Raw genomic sequence first — 17,362 nt, forward strand, 5'->3', positions numbered from 1 at the left:
GATGCAATATCCCTAAACTCTAGAACTGAATGTGTTCCCAAAACAAAAACGAAACGTAATCCAGAAATTGGCTTTAAATGTAATTGGTAAACCTGAAAATTAAAAAAGAAAAATGGAAATCACTAGCGGATGATTCAGTTCTGCTGTTGTTGTTGTTGTTGCTGCTGCTTATGATGGAACTCAAAATTGACCACAATAAAAACACACACACGTTCCACACTTGAACATCAAAATTGAAGCTGCCGAATGAAACCAATAGCAACCTTTATTTAGCCTCTGATTTTCGATTTCACATTGACTTCCCACTCTCCCCAATCGCCACTCGAAACGTTTGGATCGCAGGCACATTCCTGAATGCCAAGAGCGGCATCAAGCAGGAGGTGATGGAGCCGGAAGCGGAGGAGGATGCAGTGCAGCAGCAGCCGCACGAGGCCCACGCCGCCGACCGTCGTCCGGCGGCCAGCAAGCTGGCCAAGCTGATGCAGCAGCAGCAGCAGCGGCAGCTGTTCGACCAGCGGCGCAGCCACCACCAGCCGCACCACCATCACCAGCCGCACCATCGCCACCACCACCACCACCACAACCACCATCGTATAAACAACAACAACAACAATAATATCAAGAAGAACCGCTCGGCCAACTCCTCGCCCACGCCCTCGGCTCGATCCTGGAACGACAGCGAGGAGGACCAGGACATGGACTGCAGCAGCGGCAACCACAACCAGCAGCAACAGGCGCAGCAGCAGCAGCAGCAGCACAACAGCAACGAGGACGAGGACGATCGCTCCTCGTCGGCCTCCTCGGCCATCTCCCTGACCATGAAGCGAACGCGCCAGGATAGCGAGTCCACGCTGTATCAAACGCTGCTCATGAAACAGGAGCAACACCAGCAGCAACACCAGCAGCAGCAGCAGCAACACCAGCAACATCAGCAGCAGCAGCAATATCTGGACGAGCTGCAGCAGTCACACCAGCAACAGCTGACGGCCAATCTGTTTATGGCCAGGACAATAGCTCTGAGCAGGTCCCGGGATTTTCCGGAGCTCTTCCAAAACACGATTGCCGCGGCGGCGGCGAATGCGACCGCTGCATCGTCTAGTCCGGGGAACAATGGCAGTGGAGCGGTGAAGGTGGCAGGACCAGGACCTGGACCAGGACCCCTACCCGGAAGTGCTGCGCCCGTGGCTGTGGGAAGCGGAAGTGCAGCGGCAACTGGAGCCGGAAGCAGCAACTACATGCTGCCCTGCCCGCTGTGCGAAACGCCGCTGGAGCAGCGCGTTTTCCGGCAGCACCTGGACCGCCACTATCCGCGCGACAGCCCCGTCTGCCCGGTGATCGAGTGTGGCCGTCGCTTCGCGCATCCCAACTCCGTGCGGAATCACATGCGGATCAAGCACACCCTGCAGTGGGCCAAGATGAAGGCCATGCGATCCTCGGGCGGCCCCTTCGCCGGCGGGCCGGACTTCAAATGAAACTGCGAGGCCGTGGCCTAATGTTACTCCGCGTAGTCACGCTAAAAGCTTTCTAGGTTGCTGCTTCTCAGTCAGTCAATGGCGACAATAAATCGAATCTAACTCGCAATCCAAGAGAATTAACCCAGTCTCGAGACACTCGCAATCTATCGTAGATAGCCAAAAGTAGTCCAAGTCCCTGTCGGAGTCCACTATAACTAACTGTAACTGTAAGCGCACGAGAGATCCTTGCCTGTAAGCCGACTACTGCAACGCTTCCTGCCCGCCAGTCAGCCATCGAAGCCCTCCCATGTGGTCATTCGGTACCTTAAAGTATTCATTTTATTCATGAAAAGGTTTCAGTCAGGGGGATCCATAAAGTTTTATTTCGGAGAATGCAATGTTTTGTATTGGGGTATTCATTTCGGACATTCATTTGGGCAGGATTCATTTTCTATGAAACCAATTCATTTTCACTTTGAAGCTGTTCCTCCATATGAAGCTGTCATTCCATATCTAAAAGTAATCAAGTCAAGAACAGGTTTCATTAAAATTGATCCATAAAGTTTGATTTCAATAGGAGAGTACATTCAATGTTTCTTATTGGGATTTTCATTTATGTGACTTTCCATTTAGGGAATTCATTTTATTTCTGCTAAAAATAAATAGGAGATCATGGGATACCAAGAAGATTTATTGAAAATAAACTGTGGAAGATTCCAGAGAAACTTCGCAGCTGGCGGCGGTGGATGAACGCTTTGGGTTAGAGGATACTTACAACAATTATTACGTTCCTATATGCGATAAAGAATATTACAAATGCAGACACCTACAGCTCTGATATGTTTACCTAAGGCAAAAGTAAATCTCGAACTTTGAATTCCTTTACATTAGCTGAGAGAGATACGAAAAGTGTGTAGGACTCGACTCCAGTAACGCTCCAGTAAAGCATGTGCAGTATTAAAGTGAAAAGCTAACGAAACCGAAGAACTACACACAAGAAGAATAATAACATTAATTCATAGAGTTACATAAGCAAAATACGTATGATTAAGCCATAGAGGGTGAGATAACTATGTAGATAAAGAGCTAACAACCAGCAAACAAAGAAACATGATATATAGAAGTATATAATGTAGTTATTATGAATATTGATACTGAAACAAAATAGAATGTGCCTGCGTAATATATTTTTAGCCAAAAAAACGAAAGAAAATTAAACGAAAAACTGAAACACAAGTAAACTAAAGTTGAGCATTAAAAAGAGATACGAAAGAAAACGAAATACCAAAAACTGAAATCGATTTGTATTAGAGAAAGTTCAAAATTCAAGGAGATATTTTTTGTTGATTACCTTAGGTTGACTAAACTGTAATTCGAATCAATTGGCGGCATAACACTCCAAGAGCAGACATACGTAAAAAGGTTCCTATAATGTTAATCAAAAAAACACTAAAACTAAACCGAAGCTCCAGAAAAACTGGCTAAAGAAGGTCTGTCGAGATTGTATCGATATTGAGTAAATATAAATTCTATTTCGATGCGGACAATTTTACAATTGTAGTTTATAAAGCCTAAAGAGAAAACAAGCAGCCATAAGTACAGCGATTGTACAACAGTTTGTATGCCATTTTAGTTTGCAAAATTGTCTGAGGGGCAAAAACAAATGTATCTAGTACGAGTATCTTGTATCTGCGCTGCCTGGAGGAATGTGTTTGGAGGCGGCAAATCTATTTTGGTGAACAATAAAGAGCAAACGAAGACTAGCTGCCTTTTCATTGGTCTCTCTACGAGGAAAATGTGCGATCCCAAATCTAATGAATGTTTAATCGTATCTTGCAGTTTCACGACGCTCCTTGGAAATGCGGGTCCGTGCCACAGACCCCCGTCCCTGCCCCAAATGCGGAAAGATCTACCGCTCCGCTCACACACTGCGCACCCATCTGGAGGACAAGCACACCGTGTGCCCCGGCTATCGGTGTGTCCTCTGCGGCACGGTGGCCAAGTCCCGCAACTCCTTGCACTCGCACATGTCGCGCCAGCATCGCGGCATCTCCACCAAGGACCTGCCAGTCCTGCCCATGCCCAGCCCCTTCGATCCGGACCTGGCCTCCCGCCTGCTGGCCAAGGCGGGCGTCAAGATCTCTCCGGCGGAGCTGAGGGCCCGAGCCTCGCCCACCGGCGGGAGCGGCAGCAGCGGTGGAGGCGGAGGAGGCGGCAGCGGTCAGGCCAAGTTGGATCTGAGCAATGCCAGCGGTGGACCGCTGGACGACGCCGAGGACTCCGACGATGATCCCGAGGATCTGACCACCGGCAACGGGATGTACGGCATGAGCGGAAGCAGCAACGATCTGAGCCGCTACCACGAGAGCCTGCTGAGCAACTTTGGGCACGCCAGGATGCGAAATGAGGCTGCTGCTGCGGCGGCCACTGCCGCTGCTCTAGGTCAACCCAAGGACCTGGGCGTCCAGATGCCAAACAGCGGTGCGGCAGGTCAGTCCCTGCTGGACACCTATCTGCAGTTCATCACGGAGAACACCTTCGGTGAGTGTCTTAGTTTTCCAAGCAATGGTAACGTAAATAATTTGTGACCTCTCTGCTGATTTTAGGCATGGGCATGTCCCAGGAGCAGGCAGCTGCCGCAGCACTGCGCGCCAAGATGGCTCAGCTGAATGCGATGGGGCACAGTCTGGACAACCTACCGCCGGGCCTGCTGCCCGGACAGTTCGATCTGAGCAAACTGGCTGCCGGGAATCCCGCCTTCGGACAGGGTGGACCCGGTCTGACCATTGAGCCAATCATGCGGCACGAACAGGCTGCCGGAAGCCTCTCGCCGAACGTCCACCGACCACTGGCCCTCAACTCGGGCGGCCGGATGATGGGTCACGACGAAATGGCGGACCACGAAGGCGATATGAGGCGGGACGGGTCGGAGCCCATGGATCTCGGCCTGGATGTTAACCAGTCGGGCAGCAACCATGAGGTGGCCAACTCCGATGCCGAGGAGAACTACTCGGAGGACGAGGGAGTGCACAACACATAGAAGGAGCAAGGGATTCCAGCGAGGGACCCACGAATATGAATATGAACATGAACATGAACAGTTGTATACCGATTACCCATGGAACATATGTAACGAGTAGCCTTATCCTCATGTATACCAGTTTATGTGTACGATACGATACAATACGATAGTGAAACCTAGGACTAAAATCATATTTGTGCCGCTGCCAGAGCTGGCCTAGTAGAATTCAATGTTGTGCTTTTTAAACTACCTAACTATACAGATATATCCTATAGATATATTTCCCCATACACATATATATTTATATACACAAGTACCTGCTGTGTATACAAGTCGATGAAGAGGAGGAAGGGAAATGCCCAGACAACCCATCCCGCATGAAAAACATAAACTAATGGTAGTCTAGTGTCGTAAGTTAGATTTCACATTGAAAGAGAAGCCTGTAAATACATATAACTATTCATATTAGACCAGCAACAGCCCCCCAAACGATCCGTCGCATTTAACACTTACGTATGTTAGTATTGTACCAGACGCCAGCAGATAATTCAGATGTGCCATGCATGCCACAGCCTTCCAGTTCCAAGTCTAGCCAGTCCATTGATTCACAGTGCTTACCATATCTCAGGAACGCTCGCGGACGAATCCGAACAACTCAACCGAACTACCTCAGCCAGCGAAAGAGTTGAACCCTGAAACAAACCTCAAACTTCCATGAGTTGTGACTGGCCCTGTACTCCATCTCCAGGAATCTTGCCAACATTTAAGAGCGAGACCTGCTCGTAGATTTAGAATCCTAAGGGGATCAGAAAACAAGAAATTGATTATTTATACACTTAAATACGGTATACAGTGCACACTCAATATACGTATATACACTTAAAAATATATACATATGAATGCCTGTACTTATTTGTCAGAGAAATGAATACCTCAGCATACTCAGCATTCGGTCGTTACACTCGAAGGTGGACCCCCTTTATGATATCCAGTGCGAATCATATTATTATAAAGAAACTAGGTTAGTTAGTTTATGTGGCAGCACTGCAAGCAAGACATAGATAGATGTAACTACGCGTTTCCTGTATGTATTTAGTTCGAATATGCCTCAGTTATCCTAGGTTTATGGTTAGCTTCAATCGGAGATGAGCACAGACTCTACAAGAGTCGCTACAACTTGCCTTATGACCAACATATGTGTTAATTTAGTAATTTTCTACCTCAATTAATTTAAATGTAATTTACTTGGATACTTATTTGTAAGTTCTTCAAGGCACTCTCCAATATGTAACTTGTTTCACTTGGTTTGTTTCGAGTGTTTTAACTACCTTTAACATGGGATTTAATTTTATTACTCACCAGTCACCTAACATAGCTTAACAAGAGATTGGATGACGCACATGTGAATAAAAATATCTAAGTACATGCGAGTGTCTTTAGTTTTTATTTACCCGGTTTAGTTTGTATCTTCGGTTTTAGAAACTTTTCCCTCCTCTCACTCTCGCCCAGATTTTGGCGCAGGGGGAGTGCAATAGATTGCATTTTCCTAGGTTTGAAATGCATTTAAGGCTAATGCAATTCGGTTAAGTCGTTAGTTTAAAATATATTAGTTAAAAGTCGTTACATAAGCAATATAAGTAGACATCCATGTGCTTAGAAAGTTATATAAATATTTATTGACATTACAATAAAGCCGCGTTATGAAGACAAACTGTGTTTTTCTCTAAATATGTGGTTCAGTTTTCCGTGGGACTAATAAATTAAAAGTAATTTAAAGGTTTGTTTAAAATTATAATACATTAAAGTTCGACTTTTTTTAAAGTATATCATATATCCTGGCCCATCAACCAATTTAATGGCTATAAATCGTTGAGTATAATGTGAGAGAGATAACAGTTTTTTTATAACAATTGAACAATAAACAATTACAGCTTCAGGACTGGAGAAACATGGCGTCCTCTTGTCCTGAGATCGCCGGAGTGCCTTTGCTACAGTCTTTTTCTAATCGATGGGTTGGCCAAAGAAGCTGCTGGGTGGAGACTGAGGGAATGTGGAGGCCAGTTGCTAGGGCGTCGTTTCTGATGTACCAAAGCGCATCTGCCATCATGGGTAGCGCCCGGTTTTGGACTCTTTTAACTTCCGTGATGTTTGAGTCTGAAGCCATGCCGTAATTGAATACAATGAGTCATTGAGGGCACCACAATTGACTTGAAAAGCAACACTTTCCTGCCAAGGCTGAGCTTGCTCATTGGCTTCCTAAGCTTAGCACGACATGTAGATGCAATTTGACTGTGTGCTGTTTTCAGGTGAACCGCTTGTCCAGGATCAAACCCATGTACTGCACCTGGGGTGATTATGGGATGGCGGTGTCGTGCAGCTCAACCCTAGGAAGGATCTGTACAGTGTGGCGACTTTCCAGCAATCCTAGTGATCAGGATATACAAAACGGGACCCAGGACGCTTCCCTGAGGAACGCTAGAACGAGCTTAAACATTCCCCTCTCACCACGACCATGAAACTTCGATCCACCAGGTACGATTTTAATAAGAACAACTGGCCAGTCGGGAGTAGAGACTTTAATTTATGAAGTAAGCCATCATGCCACACGCGATCGAAAGCTTCCTTAACGTCGAGCAGAGCAGAGCTGTATTGCTTATTTTTAAAAGCATTTAAAATATGATGGACAACTTAATGCGCGTTTTTTGAGGTCCCATGATGATGCCTAAAACCAAACTGGTGCTCGGGAATGGCATCCTATACGCTCTCATAATTCTACTTATTTGAATATTAGAGAATGTGGGTAGCAAGCTTATCGGTCGGTATGACTCGACAAGGTTCTCCGGTTTTCCTGGCTTTGGTATCATCGTCATCTCAGCACACTTCCATTGAGAGGGAAAGTGTTGGATACGTTGACTTAAAGAGGAGATCAAGAAACACGATTCCCTTTTTAGGCAAGGCCTTGGCTGTTCGGACTATAAAATGTTTTGGATAAAAAAAAATGAGACAATGTTTTCAAGAATGTTATATTGCTACTGATGAATACATATATACCTTGTTACCTATGACTAAATCAGAACTTTTTAAAGAAACATATTTACGACATAAAAGGAGAACTTAAAACCAAACCCATAAATATTTGTACACTTAAAAAGGACTCTACTAACATTATAATCTAGTGACTTATTTAGCTCCTTCATATTTAGCGATTTTTTCTCGCAATGCATCCAGCTCATCCTTTCGCATCATTAACACTCGTTTTGCGGACTCGTATTTACTTTTAATGACGGCCAGTTCTCTCTTATAGGATTCACATTGCGCCTGTAAAGGTAATGGTTGATTAAAAAATAAGTTAAATATTCATGCAAGTAACAACCTTTAGTGCACTATTTTGACCAGCTGTGAGTGAGGAGATATTCGATGTGTCGTTGTTTTCGTTCTGCTTAAGCTTCTCTTCCAGCTCCTTTATAAGATTATAGCGGGAGCGCAACAAGCGACAAGCATCCTGGTACTTCATGTTTGTTTTCTCAAGAACTGCCTCCAGCTCAGATTCCGTCTGAGTTTCTGCCGGTACCATAGGAGGCTTCAGATTCGTCGTAACCTGTGCTCCTTGGCCGGCAACCGATTTGGCTGACGACTCGGCAGCATGAGTGAGATCAGTGACCCTGGCGTTGAGATCGTGAAGCTTCATCTTTAACCGTTTCTGCTCGACGCGTGCTTTCTCCTGTTCCTCCTGAACTCTCTTCTTAAGTTGGGCATTCTCGTCCTTCAGTGGATGATGCTTAAGCTCCATAGTCAACGCAGTCACTTGGCTTTCGCGAATGAAGAGATCGCGCTGGCAATCCTGAAGCTTGCAGTTCAGCTCCGCACAGTTGCATTTGTTGTCTGTAATTTGAATCATTAGTTACAATATTGTTTAACTCATCCCACGACAACTGGTCTTACCCACGGGATCTGTCATGGTACCACAATCCCTAGAGTCGTTCCAGTAAGATTGCCGCCGCTCATCATGAACGCTGATTCGCCGATTCTTGCGTACTTCAGTTTCAGAGGTAATGGATTTCTACGGAAAAAAGATCAGTTTAGCAACCCATGTCCCGGACCGATAAGGAAAAATTTACCCTTGACCCACAGGCGCCAGGATTTCGATCGAGACTCTTTCTCGCTGTTGGAGCAACTGGCGACCCATTGGAGATATGTGACTCGAAGGACGCGTTGCTTCCATTCACTTTAAGCGCTTGTAAAGCAGCTAGTTCAGACTCAAGCTTAGCCACAATGTCGTTGACCGTGCACAATTTTTCCTCCAGATTCCGCTTGTCTTCTAATAGACTGCAGATTGTACTGTTCATGCGTTCCTCCTCAGAGCGGAAACTAGTTTCCTTAGATTTCTAAAAAAAAGATTTAATTAAAAATTGACTCATTATCAGGATGCCACATTTTACCAGAGTTGACCGTAGCTGATCGCACTCCTTTGTGAGTTCCTCAAGCCTAATAACGCTATCATTGAGCATGGTCATCTTTTCCTCTAGGTGACGCTTTTCCTCCAATAGATTGGAAAGGGTGCCCTCCAATAGCTCCTTCTCCTTACGAAAACAAACCTCTTTGGATTGCTGAAAATATTAAACTGTTCATCTAGTAAAGAGACCGAGTTTCTAAACTATTACCAGATCGAGTCCCAGCTTCTCGCATTCCGTTGTGAGTTCATGAGCCTTCTGTTCCAGTTCGAGGCTTCTATTGTTGGCTGCCTCTACTGCTAACTGGTGCTTATTTGAGACTTCTTGCAGAGATGCAAGTGCTGCTATATTGGATGCCAACTGATCCTTAAGTCGAGCACTGTCTTCATACTTCTCGCTAAGAATGTTCATATTTTCCTCCAGTTGCTGTTTATTCTTTTGCAAGTCCGATACAATCAATTCTAATCTCTTGTTTTCTTTCTGGAAGTTATCAGTTTTTGATTCCTAGAACATTTTTGCGTAAATTTATTAAGTGAGAGGATATCGAATTTAAACTTACCAGGTCCAATCGCAGTTTTTCGCACTCGTTGGTCACTTCACTGATTATGTTGCGACCCAGCTCCTCTTCCCGACAGAGCTCAGTAGATCTTTGATTGAATTCTGCTTCCCTGGCTTGCATTTGCTTCTGAAGATTCGTTTCTGATTGCTCCAGTTTCTCAACATTTTCTTTGAGGGAGACACACAGCTTTTCTTTCTCTTCCACAGTGCTCTGCAGATCGGATACAATCAACTCCAAGCCCTTCTTTTCTTTTTGGAAATTGTCAGTTTTGACTTCCTAAAAATCGTTTTAGTATAATTATTAAATTAAATAGTTTATAAATTAACCATACCAGGTCCGATCGCAATTTTTCGCACTCGTTGGTCACTTCACCGATGATGTTGCGGCCCAGCTCCACTTCCCGACATAGCTCAGAAGATCTTTGATTGAGTTCTGCTTCCCTGGCTTGCATCTGCTTTTCGAGGTTTGCTTCTGATTGCTCCAGGTTGGCAACCTTTTCTTTAAGGCTGGCACACAGCTCTTGCTGCGCTTCCAACATGGTCTGCAGGTTCTGCGCATTTTTCAGCTTTACCTTAAGGTCCTCATTTGCAGTCTCGAGGTTATCTTTTATCTCTTGCAAAGAATTAAGCTTCAGCTGCAGCTCGGTCATGGAACTCTTGAGATCTTCCACTTCGCGTTGGACCTTGCCTGCTTGAACTGACATTTTCTCCTCGACTTCTTTAAGCTGGGTTTCCAGACATAATTGTTCTGAGCTCACGGTTATCTTTGCGTCCATGGCCTGCTTCAGTTCTGAACGAAGCTTTTCAATTTCTACATCTCGGCTAGAAATGCCTTTCTGGGAATCGGACAGTTCCAAATGCAGTCGTTCTACCTGCCTTTGCAAATTGGACGACAGTTCGTTTGCCTCAGAAAGACAGTTTTTCAGACTTTCGTGCTGCGAAACCAGATCCTCATGACCTAGGATTTTGAGTTGAGCTTCTTGCAGTGCTTCTTGGAGAGCACTTATCTTGGCAGTGAAAGTCTCAAGCTTGTCTTCTAGGTCACACTTCTCCAACTCCTTCTGCTTGCCTAGAGCAGCCATTTCAGTTTCAAGGTCCTGAAGTTTCTTCAAGGTATTTGAGTGCTGTGTATTGGCATCCTGAATCTCCAACTGTAAAGCGGCCTTCTCCTGCCTCAGTTTATCCAAGTCAAGAACGTACAGCTCACACTTTTCCTGAAGATCATTTATCTTCTGGTTCGAAGAGGCTTGTAGCGAATCAAGCCGCTCACTGTGAGCCTGTGCATCTGAACTGTTCAGATCTCGAGTGAGGGACTGCGTTTGCAGTTGTTCCGTGCTCTTAGCGTACACCGCCTGAAGTTCAATGTTCTCCATTTTTAACTTATCCAATGCCAAGTCCTGCTCAGCTTTCGTTTTCTCCAGCTCAGCAATTGTATCTTTCATCGCACTATTATGACTTATCATCTCCTCCAGAGTATTTCTCACCTCCTCAAGTTTTAAGGACACCTTATCCCGCTCCTCCTCCGCTTGACTCAACTGCTCCTTTAGCGTAGTGGTCACATCGCTTATTTGCGACTTGTAGTCATCTTCAATCTTCAATTGTTGTGCTTCAGCCTCAGCCAACTTTTCCTTTAAGGTTTCACTGATTTTTTCCAACGCTGCCTGGTGTTGAGCAATCAAATTGTTCCTTTCTTCCTCGGCCTGAGTAATCTTTTCTTGAAAAGTCCCTTTAATGTCCTCCAACTCCGTTTGACAGCGAGCAGTAGCAGTGGAGAGCTGCTCCTCAGCCAGCAGTAGCTGCTCCTTCAACGCGACCATACTGCTTTCATAGCGATCCTTATTCTCCTCCATTTCCAGGGCCTGTGTGCGTATTTTGGCTCTGCTCTCATTTTCGCTCGTCTCAATTTTCAACAAGAATTCCACCTGTAGAGCGTTGATTTCATCCGCTTTTACCCTCTCCAAATCACTTAGTTCTTCTTTGGCTGCCTTCAACGACTCTCTAAGTTCCTCGATTTGATTATCATACATGGGGGAAACAATCATTTGCTCCTGGCTTTTCTCTTCTGTTTTTAAACTTTGCTCAACAAGTTGCGCGTTTCTCTCTTGAAGCTGGTCAATCAGGAGTATGTTATCGGCCAACTTCTGGGCCTGACGACCTAGTTGGTCCTGCTTTTCCTGAGTATCCACCTCCAACTCTGCAAGCCTCACCTCCATCGTTAAACACCGCTCGCTCATTTCCTCGAACTCCGTCTGAAGCTTGGCGATATCCCTGTCTTTCAGATGCATCTGAGTCAGCTGGTTTTCCATCTCGGCCTGCATATCACACACCTTCGCCCTCAGTTCTGCAAGGGATGTCTTGAGAGCGGTCACTTCCTGGGATTCCTGATCTTTCCTCCAGGAGGATGTAGAAAAGCCTGAAAGGGTATCCTCGTCAGGCGGAATTCTAAGCAGACTCTCGCTCATTGAGTTCTCCCTGGTTACCCTATCCTGCAGCTCTTCATACACCATAGTCATCTCTGCATTTTGTTTCTCCAGGGATTCGATTTGGCGCTGATAGTCCTCAACCTTGTTCACAATAACACTCTTTTCAAGGAGGGCAGACTCCAAGTTCGTCATCTGCTCGCGCATCTCGTTGATGGTTGCCTCTGTGGCTTCCATAAGGACATTTTTTTCTTCGACTTCCTGTTCCAGTTGCGAAATAATCTCAAGAAGTCGCTTTTCCTCTCCCACATTCCCTTGGTCCTGACTGAGTTGCATGATATGGAACCTGTGTCGCTTTAGAAAACCTTTGAGACATATGGAATCGGATGTATCCTGCTGTCGAGTGTCACCCTCTATGTACTCAGCAGACTCGAAGCAAAGCTTCAAGCCCGGCACGTTCTCATCCTGTTCCAGTTTAATGGCTCTAAAGAGGCGGCTGAAGCCGGATTGGTGCTGGAGTTCAATCTGTTGAATCGACTCTGAAAGCTTGACAAACTGTTCCATGAGGTCACTGTCTGGGTCAGGGTTATTGTCCTGTTCGCTGCACTCAGTGCCCACACCGGAACTCTTCATGGACTCCAAGTCAAAGCTGGCTTGGCGCTGCTTGAGTTCCTCTCGCAGGGCGTCGTTTTCTTGGACACTTTCCATCAGTTGGTTGGAAAGGCAGTCGTATTCCCGCTGAATCTCCTCGAAGTCTGACTCCAACTGAGAGACTTTCGTTTTTAGCTCTTGGTTCTGAGCCCTAAAATTTTCCACCATAGCTTTAGAGTTATGAGCTTCCTTAAGCTGGCTCTGCACCTCTTCCTCCTCGCGCTCATTGCGGGTTTTAGTCTCAGCTTGGGAATTCTTGTTTTGCGATAAACTGTCGAGAGACTTTTGCAGGCTTTCTATGGTCAACTCCTTTTCGGAAAGCGCTGATAGCAAGTCATTTACGCGCAGTTTCGACGTTTTCTTGTGGGCCTCGAACTCAAATTCTAGGCTCACTGCCTCGCGGTTTTCTACTTCCAATCTGGTCATAGTCTCTTTCAGAGAACTCAGTTGCTCTTCTAATTCGTTGATCTTTGAATTCGCAGCCTCATTGGCTGCTGTCAAGCTGGTGACCTCTTCCTGCAGAGCGTCGTAACTATAATAAGACAAATTAGAAATACTTCGTTATTTTACAACAGATAAAACGGTGGAAGTAAAACTCTTTCGCTATCAACTAGACAAGTTTCTTTAAAAATAGCCTAGAAGCTAACAAATCAGAGGTTTATAACTGAAATTTTTCAAAAGAATTGTGCACTTAATATTCTATTCTATTCATAGAATAACAAATTAGTATCTCAGAAAAATATTACACCCATAAAACAACAGAAAGTTCAGATTTACTAACTGTTGTTAACAGTATACCAATGGCAGTATTAAAATAAAAGTTTAGATTCAAAACTAAATAATATAAAGTATATAACTTAGAGTTTAATTTCTATAGTTAAGGGTCTAGAGTTTGGATTTGAGATATTATTTATAAGCCAATTAATTTCAATACAATACTCATTTAATTCTCATCTTATCGACGCCAAATCGATACTTAGTACTGTAGAATTAATTTAACAATATTTGCTTTTATATGAATATTTGTTTGCGGTTTAGTTTTCTTGTGCCTAAAATGCAGAAAGATGAGAACGATGATGCAGACCATAAATAAAGCAGAGGAACGCTGATATTTACGATTTAATCGTTGCTTACAACCATTAGGAGACTATTTAAATTTGATCAAAATCGGACGACTGTATGTTAGCTGCCATAGAGCCGACCCAAACAAATCGACTTGCTTAAGCTGGGTTTATTTTTTCTCGGAATATGAGTTATCGTTTACTTGCCACCCCTTGAACTCACCGCTCCTTCTCGGATATAGAATCTTGCTCTAACTTATCCCGTTGAGCTGTAACCCCGATCAGCTTTTCTTTTAAAACCTGCACCTCCTTACTCTCCACTTCGCAGTGCTTCTCTAAGCTGGTGAACATTTGCAGGTCCTGGATCTCCTTGATCTTTTCCGAGCTGAGCAAGCAGATGAGTGCAGTGATTGAGTTACGGGTGCGTAGATGAATGTGGGTGTTAGGTGATGAGTGTTATGAAGATTAGGGTGGGTTGATTTGTGGGCCCAAAAATCGTTAGGGGACCATAATCCAAAAAAAAATCTTCAAAATATGGCCAAAGAAACTGTGTTTATAGTTACGTTTGACCTTTCACATTTGCAAGAAAAGAACACTGGTTCTTGCTTTCTTTTTTTAAAACCAGCATTCTAGTATTATTTATAAATATAATGAAACATACATTTTGCCCCTTGAAAAAGATGATATATTAATGGACGCTGTGATTTTCTTCTAACAAAAAAATGTATTATTCTTTTGAAAATACTATTTCCGAAAGAAAGTTTCTTTGGCAGTATTAACTAGATATATTTCAAGATTATTTTCCCCACGATTTATCTTTTGCAACCATTCAAATCTACCCAGACCAAAACCAAAATTGAAAGAGTACTTACGTTAAAGGAGCCACGTTTCTCGTCAAGGGAGTCAAGGTCAGGTCTGGCAGCTTCAGGTTAGTCAGCATGTCTTTGTCGAAACCTGGGCGAGGAGAGCCAAAGTCAATAGACTCGGCCGGAAAGAATTCTTCATCAATAGTATGGCCATCAGTGCCGATATCCAAGCTTCCGAGAATGTTGATGGTCTTGGGAATGTTGTTCAATCGTTTTCCTACACTTGAGTTGGAAAAAAAGACTGGTTTCGGTAGATGGGAGACCTTTGAAAACTGAAGAAGACGGTCGTCTGTAATGCTAATCCCAGCCGACTCAAGCACCTGACCCGAAGGAGCCGGACACCACGTGCGACGCCGTTTTTGATGACACTTATCACTCAGTGATGTGCTGGAGATTATCTTATGCATGTCGCGCTGGATGCGTTGCTCCAGATCCTGAACCTTTAACTGACTCTCGTTTTTGCGCTCTGCCTCGGCAAGCTTGTCCTTCAGAACCTGAATTTCGCGCCCCAGCCGCTTCATCATCGTGGCGTCGGACACCATCTCGTTGACTTGCGGCTTGATGCGGACTTTCTTGGCACGCGTGGCGAAGCTCAGGGTGGATTGCGACTCCTCCATGATAGAGGGCTTGATCGTGCATATGATGGAAGTCAAAGCATTGCCACAGAGCGATCCCTGCAGGATGCGTGTAAGTTTGGAGTCGCGAAAGCTGATGAACTTGTTGTCCATGTTCTCGGACAAGCTCTTAATCACATTGCTGAGGAAAAGCAGGCTCTTGTTTATGTGGCCACCCTCCTTGAGGCGAGCCCCTCGGGCACCTGTCTGGTCCGCCCGCTCCGATCCAGCCAGATCCACCAGATTCAGCACGCTCTGGATTACGGCGTCGTCGTCACTGCGGTCCGACTTTCGGGACTCAATAATCTGCGGTACAAGAATTAAGATGGATTTGCATAACCACTACATGATATACTAACTATGCGGAAAATGGCATGCGAGCGACTGGAGCGCTCGTTCATGTTGGTCTCGCCCACGGTTCGCTCTTTGTTGCCCATGCAGAGGAGGCGCAGGAGGTCGTCCTCGCTGGTTATGATGCACTCCTCGCAGTTCACGTTCACGATCCCATTGCCGGCCTCGTGGATCTTCAGGTCTTGATTCTTCTTGTTCAGCAGGTCGTAGATCTTCTCGTTGTAGATTTCTATGTAGCCCACTCGCAGCAGGAAGTCGCGCTCCTTCTCACTGGAGATCTGCTGGAAGATCTCCTTGGCGGCCAGTACCATGACGCCCGGGTTCTGGCCGTCGCCCATCATCGTGTAGGTCTTCCCTGCGAGACATGAACGGCATTAGCTACACCATGGTGTGTATATATAGCACATATACCCACCCGACGACGTCTGGCCGTAGGCGAAAATAGTTCCGTTGAAGCCCTGCATACAGGCGTGCACGATGTGCTTGGCCATACGGTCGAACACCTCCTGGTTGCCGGTGCCCTCGTCGAAGACGTAGTCTGCAAGTGGGCATGGAACAGATCTCTTGGGGATTAGGATGCGTGTTCCCGACTCTGCTCGAGCACTCACCAAAGACATAGGGCTCCGCATGGCTGTCCGCCAGGTGGATGGAGCGGCCATCGTTGACCTGCCACAGGGAGGTGAGCTCGGGCTCGCAAGGACGCACCTTGATGCACACCTGGATGGAACTCGGGTTCTTGGCAGACATTATTTGCAGCTTCTTGATCTTCACGCTTTACAATAATCACATCACACTTCAATAACAAACAGATTCTTATGTTTCACAGGGAACACAAAATTATCGACATCTTTGTTACTGTTGAATTCGAAAAAAATAATGCCGCTTCTAAATTAGTGCGACCGAGGTTTTAGCAATCAATTATACCGGCCGGCTGAAAGAAATCTAAATATTTTTCTTAATATCCCAAACGGTCACGCTGCAAGTAAATGTTAACTAACAGGCGCAATGTTACAGCAAAGCGCTGTTGTCAGCGTGTAAAAGCGGGCTACTATTACAGCTCTGTTAAGCTAAGCTTTCTGATACGCCATCTACAACTTTGGATATATTGTGCGAAGAAATCTCTGGCAGCCAAGACTCAAACCAGATTTTAAAATTCTCAGAATTTAAATTTCTTGATTTAAAATCTACAGCGTTGCCACTAGCAAATTAAAAGTATCCGTTCTGCCGTTTCACAACACTTGCTAGGTAGCCCACTTTATGAAATATGTAGGAACCGATAAGAACGATAAGGGATAATTAGGAGAAGAAAAGGAAAGGCCGCAAACATTTTTAAAAAATAAGCGGTAAATTTGCGACTGCCAAACAGAGCCCAAGCCTAGGAAATTTAAAATAGTTAAGGACACATAATTAGTAGATACGCAAATAAGTTCTTCATCTAGTTCTAGCTCCTCGCCCTTCGTCCATTCCCCCTCTTCACTTCAAAATCAGTCATGAAAGGAATCTATCATTTCAAAACAATCTAAAAAAAAAATTATTCAATTGAAATTAGAAGAGGCGTTTTTGGGCGGTAAGGGATTAAAATTAGAGCTTCGAAAAACTGATTTGGAAATTGACAACATCATTCCAGAGCCGCAATATTCTGCAACATGCAATATTATGCTTGCCAACAATTTGATACCATCTTTCTTGAAAAGTTAGTACATTTTTTTATTTTGCACATCGTTGTAGGTCTAGAAGTCCGAGACGTTCCCGCACGCCGCCCTATCAAGACAGAACGCCCTCTCGCTCAGATTTTTCGGTCGTCATGCTTGGAGCGGCCCACAACGTCACCACCGACGAACCGGAGCAGGGTGTGCGATGGAGGATTGGGAGCAGGCGGTAAAGGCGGTGGCAGCGTTCGCAAAGGACGCAACC

General features: G+C 45.0%; 2 protein-coding genes across 6 annotated transcripts in view; one reads left to right on the forward strand and one right to left on the reverse strand.

The window, feature by feature from the left end:
• ab (BTB/POZ-zinc finger protein abrupt) overlaps window positions 1-6,187 on the forward strand; it is a 50,754-nt gene extending 44,567 nt beyond the window's left edge. For 3 of the 4 annotated variants that reach the window (XM_036815719.3, XM_036815732.3, XM_036815724.3), the window contains exons 8-9: window positions 3,294-3,995; window positions 4,061-6,187. In XM_036815719.3, coding sequence (XP_036671614.3) covers window positions 3,294-3,995; window positions 4,061-4,494 — 1,136 coding nt within the window. In that variant the 3' untranslated portion in view covers window positions 4,495-6,187. Of the gene's footprint in view, window positions 1-342; window positions 3,215-3,293; window positions 3,996-4,060 lie in introns of those variants that run through there. The other variant, XM_036815727.3, reaches the window with a different exon arrangement.
• Window positions 6,188-7,481: 1,294 nt separating this feature from the next.
• On the reverse strand, window positions 7,482-16,338 carry cmet (CENP-meta). Of its 2 annotated transcripts, XM_017089741.4 has the most exons (13): window positions 16,057-16,337; window positions 15,864-15,986; window positions 15,457-15,803; window positions 14,490-15,403; window positions 13,841-14,002; window positions 9,818-13,088; window positions 9,487-9,762; window positions 9,138-9,431; window positions 8,916-9,083; window positions 8,595-8,861; window positions 8,419-8,536; window positions 7,850-8,358; window positions 7,482-7,794 (listed from the first exon to the last, which is right to left on the reverse strand). In XM_017089741.4, exons 1-13 carry the CDS (start codon window positions 16,193-16,195, stop codon window positions 7,657-7,659), a joined length of 6,726 nt encoding a protein of 2,241 aa, XP_016945230.3. In that variant the 5' UTR covers window positions 16,196-16,337; the 3' UTR covers window positions 7,482-7,656. The 2 variants fall into 2 exon arrangements, with proteins under 2 accessions (XP_016945230.3, XP_016945231.3); XM_017089742.4 differs by lacking the exon at window positions 13,841-14,002 and having other exon boundaries at window positions 16,057-16,338.
• Between the last annotated feature and the right edge of the window lie 1,024 nt (window positions 16,339-17,362).

The sequence above is a fragment of the Drosophila suzukii genome, chromosome 2L (genome assembly GCF_043229965.1).
Source record: "Drosophila suzukii chromosome 2L, CBGP_Dsuzu_IsoJpt1.0, whole genome shotgun sequence".
Classification (NCBI taxonomy): Eukaryota; Metazoa; Arthropoda; class Insecta; order Diptera; family Drosophilidae; genus Drosophila; species Drosophila suzukii.

Coding starts and splice junctions, on each gene's coding strand:
- cmet (XM_017089741.4), bottom strand. CDS start 16,195: ATGTCTGCCAAGAACCCGAGTTCCATCCAGGTGTGCATCAAGGTGCGT. Junction 9,084..9,137: donor AGAAGCTGGGACTCGATCTG/GTAATAGTTTAG, acceptor TAATATTTTCAG/CAATCCAAAGAGGTTTGTTT. Junction 7,795..7,849: donor GTCAAAATAGTGCACTAAAG/GTTGTTACTTGC, acceptor TTACCTTTACAG/GCGCAATGTGAATCCTATAA.